Source organism: Falco naumanni, chromosome 13 (assembly GCF_017639655.2).
Source record: "Falco naumanni isolate bFalNau1 chromosome 13, bFalNau1.pat, whole genome shotgun sequence".
In the NCBI taxonomy this organism is placed as follows: Eukaryota; Metazoa; Chordata; class Aves; order Falconiformes; family Falconidae; genus Falco; species Falco naumanni.
In genome coordinates this window covers 10,103,157-10,111,734 of record NC_054066.1, presented here as the reverse complement: position 1 = coordinate 10,111,734, position 8,578 = coordinate 10,103,157, and the positions used below count along the sequence as shown (strand labels likewise).

Here is an 8,578-nt window from a genome sequence, read left to right as displayed (position 1 = left end):
ACAAGCATTTCATGTCTGTCAAGAACACATCATATTCTCACAGGCAGGAATATAAGCAGCAACATCTGATAATCAAGTGAAGCACAGGACAGTTCAACAGATTACCCAGCTTGTAATGCACCATTCAATAGCTCTTATTATCCTTCTTTTAGCCACTTATTTGTATGCTAAAAGCCACAGCCTAACCTGGCCTAATACAAACTGGAACTCTACCTAAACTAAAACAAAATTAAGCTTTGAAAATCGCTGGTGCTCATTGATTTTGTATTATTTTCCATTTTCTTTGCTAGCTAAGATGGATACAGAAGTGTCAATACACTAATAAGGTGGCTCATCTCGCAGCTACTTTTGGCTGTATGCAGTAGGAACTGCAGAGGTGTGTGAAAACGGAAAAAATACAAAAGCAAATCAACAGATACACAGTGGCAAATATGATCAGTGCTTAAAAAACAACAGCCTAAACAATTTCATTAACTTTTACGCCTCTTAGATCCAAACTCTTATTTTAAATCTAAAATGCAACTGTGACCTCAGAGAGAAATCATCTTCCCACTAGAACTAGGTCCAGAAAGATTGTGATGTGACTGTGTTAGGGTGACAACCACAGGACCCAGACAAAGCGTGGCCCAGCTTTGGCACAATTGTATCTGGTGCAACCAACTATACCATCCTGCACCCTGTTTTGAGCACCTCTGAGAATGCTCATCTATCACGTGGCAGGGACTCTGTCCATCTTTGCAGGGTCTTGAAATTTTTAGATTAAAACTAAAGGCAGATGGTTTAATCTTCTCTTGGTTGAAATGGCTGTGATAAAAGTGCAGTCTGCATTGGGTACCTGCGTGCAACTTGTCCTTGAGCAGTACACCTATCCTTGTCCAACACTGTGCACTGAGGACTTAGAAACAGAAATGACTGTTAGAGTTCATCTGCTTTCTTCCTTTCCAACCCTGTGAGAATTGATTTGATTATTTGGGTAGGTGTGGGCGTAAGCCTGAGAAAGGGACAGATCCAGGGGAACCCGCTGTGAAAGGGCCAAGCTGAGGAGAGAAGTTTTGCAACGAGTTGTAACACATGAGGCTCCTGGCCTTACTTACCATATTCTGTAACCTGCGTTCTAGTCCCAGGAAAGTGGATTCTCTCATATTTGTTAACCTTCCCTCCCTGGTTAACTCTTTCCCTGGTCCAGAGCATGGCAGACAGAGGAGATCCTGTGCTTGGGGAAGAGATGAGTTCTGCATTTCCACTTCAGTTATGCAGCAGGTTCAGCTTGTTGAGTGAGTAACCTCACAGGTGCATCTCTGGATGCAATCCACTGGTAGGGTTTAGGACAGTGAATCAGCCAGCTACTATCACAGATCCCAGTGTGGTAATCTTGAGAGCTGGCACTTAAATTTACAGTAGATCCTGGAGCCAGACCATGTACACATGCCACATGTGGCCATCTTTTCCCGTTCTTCCAAAGGTGTTATGTGTTAACTATTCCAGAGAACATATGAGCTATAGCACTGCCAAGAAATGGCAGCCTAACTGCTGTGTTCTTTTAAGAAAGAATGCATTTGAAAAAATAAAAAAATCTCTATTCTGTCAAATTACAGTCAGTTATCATTGCCCTCAAGCCAAGATCTATTGGCTCTCAGTCTGATTTAACTCATTTACTGAAGCACACTGGAAACACCCATCATTTGGGGGGAAAAAGAATTATTACCTTTTACTCATTAGTAGTCAGTAGGATTTTGAAACAAACTTCTTAGGGGAAACTTTCTTCCTTCCATCTCTAGCTTTTCAAGATTAACAGCATCTCTTCCATTTTGGAATAATAGCTACCTGGTAGTCTTGGGTCACTGGGCCGTCTTCAAGGCATCATTGCTTTCAGTTGGATATCCAATCAACTTTTATAGCCAAAATATATTTTTGCTTCTTTTTTCCCCTGGTGCCATCAAAATACTGGTTTGGACAAAGACAAATGCTCTTGGACAGACAAATGCATACCAAACTATCACATGCTTTCTCAAATCCCAGGGGCCACAGATAGCTCCATCACAGTCTGCAAGAAGGTGGTCACATTCTCATGCTTACTAGCCCACTTCAGTGTACACAAACCCCAAAGCACACAGTGTTTTCCTTTATAGCAGCTCAATTTAATGTAAGGAACCACTGGAATAAGCTAGCTTTTTGATCCATGAAGCAGAGCTGTAATTTACATTTTGTTCTGTTTTTTCTTCTTATCACCAGCACTGTCAGAAGTCTCTTGATTCATTATTGTGGCAATGGAAACACTGGAACACTGAGACAGCAGCATGTGTAAATGTGGAAGATGCAACATTACTGACCTGCTATTCCAGGACACTGTGGGTGTCCCGGGAGATTACATTGCCAGAGGGAAACGCAGTCTTGCTGATGGGGAGCTTTAGGTCCACAGAAACTTGTGAACAGGCCCCAGAATTATTTAATGGGGAGTGAGTGAAGAGAACAGAGCACAGAGGAACAGGTTTTGTGGGAAAGTGAGCAGACGCAACTTTATAGCAACCCGATTTTTGAAACAACCTCAAATTACCCCATGCAAATAGGCCTCAGCCAGTGCCTGTGACCCTGCACATACTGTCACAGCTTGAAGGAGTTATGGATGTGCAAAGTTGCCACTAAACACTTCCGCACTGCACTGGGAGCCAGGATCCCGAAACCTCCCCTACCCCTAATACTGGAAATGACAGAGCAGCAGTGAGACCCAGGGTCAAAGCTTGTGACAAAGCCAGCGATGTACCATGGCCAAGTACTGGAAATGCAGTGGGAGCTGAGCCCTGTGTCAGAGACTTGCCCATACCCTCAACTCTAGCCCACCCAATTTGCTGAATGAATGACAGAAAACTTCTCATAGCAGCCCATCAGTATTGCCAGCCTCCTCAACGGGTGGCCAGCACCCCCAGCTCCCTGCAGGAGGGCTCAGTACCCCGCAGCCCTGCCTGCGCACAGACAGGAGCTGAGCATGAGGAAGATGCCAGGTGCCCCAGAGAGCCAGTGCGGACCCAAGGCAGATTTGCAGTGCGCAGCTCAGCCCTGCATTCAGCCCACAACACTGCAGTACTGTCAAACACAAAGAATCATTTTGAAAAAGAGCCTAAGAAAAGGATTCTGTAGATATTTTGCCCAGTCTTGTTACTGGCAATCTATTTGACCTAGTGAACAAACATGGAAACTTTTCCAGGAAACGTGTTTCTTTATTTAAATAAAAATTAGTGCCAGTAGAAACAATAAACTTTAAATACATGAGACAATTATATACAACTCAATGTTAGGAATTATATACATCAGTTTTTTACAGATACAAATACATATATACCAAAAGTAAAAGGACGAAAGAGAAAGCAATGGAAAATGTGACAACTTGCGCATGTCAGTCTCATTTGGAAAGTTTCAGGATTCAAGTGATTCCAGGCAAAGTGCCAAACTTAATTTGGCTTCTCTCAAACTTAAAACAGCCCCTTTTGGAGTAAATCTACCAAAAAGCTTTATATGGTCTGATCCAAAGTTCACTGAAGTCAATGGAAAAACTCCGGCTGCCTTCAGTCTGGACTGAATCAGGCCCTTTCTGAGCACAATGGAGCCTTTGTTCTGCTGCCTTTAGAGAGAGACAGTGATACCTCTGCAGGCTACATCATGTTAACCCTCCAAGTCAAAAGCAGAGTTCTCCCTTCCAAATGGAGAAGTACAGCAGCCTCTTGCCTCAGTTCGTTCCTGCTGTTCAGCATTCATACTTTTCAAGCTGTCTCTCAAGCTCTAATGCCAGTGGCTAAATCACAGAGCTATTTTAGCACAGGAAATAGGTGAAGACATTTTGCAAACATTTTGCTGTGCAATGCTTTAGATTCAGGCTCTTCAGCCCTCATGCTTCAGAATCAAACATTGTAATAAGTTATTATAAAATATAAGGTATGATTGAATTATTAATTCTTTTATTTTTATTTGTTCTTACTTCTTTTAACAGTGCAATAATTTAGTAACTAATTTCATGAGCATTTAAAAAAAACACAACACAGTACCATTAAACTGGGGGGGGGGGGGGGGGGGGAGGGGGGGCAAGGGGTGTGTAGTTTGTGGTAGTTTCCAAAACTAGTTACCAATGACTTTATAGAAATGCATGTGTCACATGCAAGCTGGTTAAAAAAACTGCAATGCAATGTTTATCTACACTGGATTAAATAGGGCAGAAAGTCGAGATTCTTTAGTGATGTAAATGGGCACAGTTGTACTGGCCTCAAATGGAGAATTTAAGTCCAACAGATAGGCACAAAACTTTGTGCATGTCCCCTGACGTCAGGAGGACTCTGCTGATGACTTCGGTGGGGCCAGGATTCCACCCTTGCTAGGTTAAATTCTATTCTGAATTCCACCTATTTTTCAAGGGGGAGTAACAGAGCAGCATTTGTTCAAGCCTTTCTACATCTTACACCTTGTAACAAAGATCTTTTAATGTCTCCTGTAACTTACAGATCTTTGCCTTTAGTGATCAAATGTACATATATATAATAAAAATACAAAAGCAAATAATAAAACCACTTTTCCTACTAGCAACTGGCTAGTTTAAAGGCTGGATTGCAGCAGAAGTTGGTGAACCCGACCCAGTCAGTACAGGTACAACTTAAGCAAAGATAGATATAGTGGCATGGTTCTGAAACTGGGCTCTACATACCTCCTAGAAATTTGGTACCTCTTTTTTTTTTTTTTTTCCTTTCATTCTTTCTGTGCCTGAAGTTAGTCTACAGCCGTGCTGCAATCTCCCTTCAACTGCAGCATCAACAATTTTTCAGTTTTTATGGCCTCATTGAGCAAATCGGGTGTTGGCTGTTGTTTGTTATAAGGAAAACACAGTAAAAGTACTTCTAGTCTATCACAGTTTTCTGTGAATGAGCATTACCCATTGCCTTTAACAGCCAGGCACTTGCATTAGGTTCCCTAACCATTTCCCAGATATTTGCAGAATTCTGAAATATGCGGAGACAGGCCAGTAATAGTTACCCCATTAGAGAATATATATATATATAAATATAAATATATATATATTCTCGTTGTTCTTAGCTCTTATGGTAAGAAATAATAATGGAAAAATTAAAATGAAGCATCCCAGTTATGTGCAAGTTACACTTTGGAGTTGGATACCACTGCTTCCTTGTCCTGCCAGTCTCAGGAACACCTCGGGCCCAGGGGCACGGATACCTGTTCAGAGTTCATTGGAGAGCAGGAAAGTAGAACCACAAGTTCTTAGTGGGAGCTCCACTCACACTTTGGCAGCTGATCAAGGGAGCCCTGCAAGTGCTAGGAGTTCTTGTGGATGTTTTCCACAGATCCCTCGCTGCTCTCATTGAGGAGCATTTCTGACACTTCCCCCAGTTCAGCATCCGGCACTTCCTCCTGGATGGTGAAATGCACGTCTGGGGAGGAGGATTCAGAGCTCACACTGCTGCCTTCCATTGAGCAGATGGCGCAGGACAGGGACGGCACCATGCTCTCCTGCAGCATGTTCAGCATCATGGGGATCTGAACAGATTTCAGCCCCGATATGGTTGGTAGAGGCTTCACAGCTTCCCCCCATTCTCTCTCCTCATCTTTGTAAAGCAGAAGCAAATTGGACTTCTTCTCTTTTCTTTTGGATTTCATGTAGCCAAGCATTATTCCTATCAGGAAGATCCCATAGAAAGACATGACGATCAAAATGTAAAAATACTCGTTGCTGTTGCTCTTTTCTGTGTTGCGGGATTCAGCATCAAGCATGGCTTGGGTTATGTTTGCATGGTCCATCTTCAGCATGGAAAGTGTTTTACCACAGCTAAAGCCTGGAGGAGAACGTGGGTATATGTAAGATCAAACTTCAAAGATAAAAAAGAAACATCTTAAAAAAGATACCCCCAAACGATTCCTTGCTACTTATAGCTTGCAAGCTTGCAAAACAGACACCTGATTGAAGCTTGCAGTCTATCATACCTCTGCGTTAACATTAAAGTGAATGAACTGTTAATCAGATATAGAAAGTATTAAAGGAAAGAAAATGCATAATATTAAATCATGTTGAGTTCTATGCTGAAATATAAACCCCTGAATCCACACGATTAAAGAAAGAAAACCATACAGAAATACTCCACTAGGCACTTAAATATAGTTTTGTGCTACTTGACCATGCTTCCATGGGGAGGGGGAAGTTAGAAGTATTATTTTATTCAGTGCTGCAGGAAAAAAAATATCAAAAAGCAACTTACTTCGGTATGCAAATAATTCCTCCTTTTGCAAAGCTCAAGAGACCTTTCCTCTACCAAATGCCGGGTGTTCTGAAAACTTTCCTCTGCTGCAGTTGGAATAAATAGCTCTCAAGAAATGTTTCATCACGTGTTTTAGAGGCACAGTTTATAATAGTTTTGTGTTGGAGTCAACAGACGAACTTGAAGGATTGCAGTTCAACCCACTGAACTCTTAACAGCTGTGAAAAGAAAAAGAGTTGGGAATTCAGATTTCACTCTTTCCTAACCAGTTCAGCACTGGCTCTTTCAGCTTGGGAATCTATTCCTCTCACTGCCATTCTAATTGCTAAATCTGACCTGTTAGCCTGAGAACTGCTATGCAAAATGGAAAACCTGCACATGATTATTCTCTGTCATAAAATATGGAAAAATATACATCTGAATTTTATAATAGACACTATCAAGTTATTTACATGCCTGCTATACATAGTTTTCCTGAAGAGATAGGGGCCGAAACAGGTTATTTTCTTTGCCTGGGACTAGTGACAAAGCCTTTCAAAGCGCATACAAAACAAAGTGGTGACTTTCCATTCATGCTGCAGCTCCTTTGCCACAAGGTGTGGGGCTGGGAGGACTGCACCCTGGGTCTCAGGTGAGTTTTGGATGGATATGCTGGTGCCACATAACTTCAGTCATTGAAGCAGCAACTATGGCATTTTGGTTCCCCACATGACTGGAAGGGTGCAGACTGCTCCGGGGAGCAACTTGGAGCTCCTGAAGTTAGCAGCTCCTTTCTCCCACTGTTTGTAGAAGCAGCCAAGAGCTACGCGGTCTGCATGCTGTTTATGCCTAAACAGACCGCGACCACTGAGTTAATGCAGATTTTAGTATGAGAGGAGTTTCACAGCTTCTGGGCAGAGGGACGCTCTAAGTGCCTGCTGGAAGCTGTTGCAGCTGGTTTCTGGGCTGAGCAGGATGCCTCCTAGACCGCTGGGCAGGGCAGAGTTAGGACGCAGGCTGGGTTGTGGGGCCCGCAAAGTTCCCAGTCATCAGCTCAGTAGTACAGGAGGCTCTGAGACCCCTTTTCAACACGTAAGCAACAGCACAGGCCATGGGAAGAAGGAGGCCCAGCTTGCACCTTGGGGATTTCACTTCCTTAGCCTCTCCATCCCCGTTCTTCACACACAAAGCCCAATTAGTCAGGCCCCACATGTGAATGTCACCCCTTTTGCAAAGTCTCAAGGATGTTTATGTAACGGAACACTCCACTTCCAGAAAGTAGTTGACTGGTGCTAGAGTTTCCCAACGGTAGGTCTGGGGTTTTTTGCCCCCGCAGTCACTTGTGGATTCTTTGCATAGACAGCAAATTCTTTTCCAAGCTCTGCCCTCACAATCCCTCTGAGGTAAAGGCAGAGATAGGATTAACCACTCTTCACATGTAGGAAAAAGCAAGAGGGAGGAGTTCAGCAACTTTAAATGAAATAAAGAATTCAAGGAAAGACAGAATTGTATCTGTGTTTAGAACCAGCATTTTCCATCTTTTCTCCGAACAACTCCACAAAGAAAGGAAAAAAGTTACATTAGCCAGATTCCCTTCTCTGTCCCTTAAAATAGAGGATCCACCCTTTAGGATGTTGGTTTTATCTCCTTGCGCATTCCCATGTGATAGCTCAGGAGCTGTTGATGTTGGACTAATGTCTGCTGGGATTTCATCTGACAAAATCTGTCTGCAGCACCAGCTTGCCAAGTCTGGATTCTTCTTCCCTGTTCCTGACAAATTACTGAGCAGGGAGCAAGAGCATAGTAACTGGTAGGCTAAAGCATAACACAGAGCAAGTCTCTGGATTTACTAGCTAACTTTGGGGAATTTTTATTTCACATCTTTCTCAGTTCCATGTGATATTTGCTCCCCCATTCAGCTCCAGAAATTTGGAATCTGAAAAATTAAAGACAATATGTCAGGTTTTATCAACATCCTTTTATGCAGGACTTTCACAGAATGTTGAGGAAATGCCCAGCATTGTTGGGTCAATGAAAATTGGCTCAGTACAAGGAGAAATCCCTTCTCTGTGCTCATGACACCCTATGAAACCAGCTCTGAAGCTGCTTGATCCTGGGAATGAGACCACCTAAAGACTGTCCTGCTGCCTCCTGCAGTCAGTGTTATGTACAGGTAATCACTCCCCTTGACATGAAAAGTGCTTTCAGACACCCAGAGGTGCTGACACTCCACAGCTCCCACCAGTGAGCCAGCAGAGTGAATAGAATCACTTATTTATTCCAAAGCCTCATATTCTTCATGTAGGTGAAGCCCAGTACAAGGTTACCACGATGAACTGCAGCACCCAACA

General features: G+C 42.9%; 1 protein-coding gene across 1 annotated transcript; it reads right to left on the bottom strand.

Annotated features, from left to right (window-relative positions):
* Positions 1-3,219: 3,219 nt before the first annotated feature.
* Positions 3,220-6,443, bottom strand: KCNE4 (potassium voltage-gated channel subfamily E regulatory subunit 4). Its single transcript, XM_040613898.1, has 2 exons — positions 6,249-6,443; positions 3,220-5,828 (listed from the first exon to the last, which is right to left on the bottom strand). The coding sequence occupies exon 2, from the start codon at positions 5,800-5,802 to the stop codon at positions 5,311-5,313; it is 492 nt and encodes a 163-aa protein (XP_040469832.1). The 5' UTR covers positions 5,803-5,828; positions 6,249-6,443; the 3' UTR covers positions 3,220-5,310.
* Between the last annotated feature and the right edge of the window lie 2,135 nt (positions 6,444-8,578).

Excerpts from the sequence above, each read along its gene's own strand:
- KCNE4 (XM_040613898.1), bottom strand. The coding sequence starts at position 5,802 with ATGCTGAAGATGGACCATGCAAACATAACCCAAGCCATGCTTGATGCT.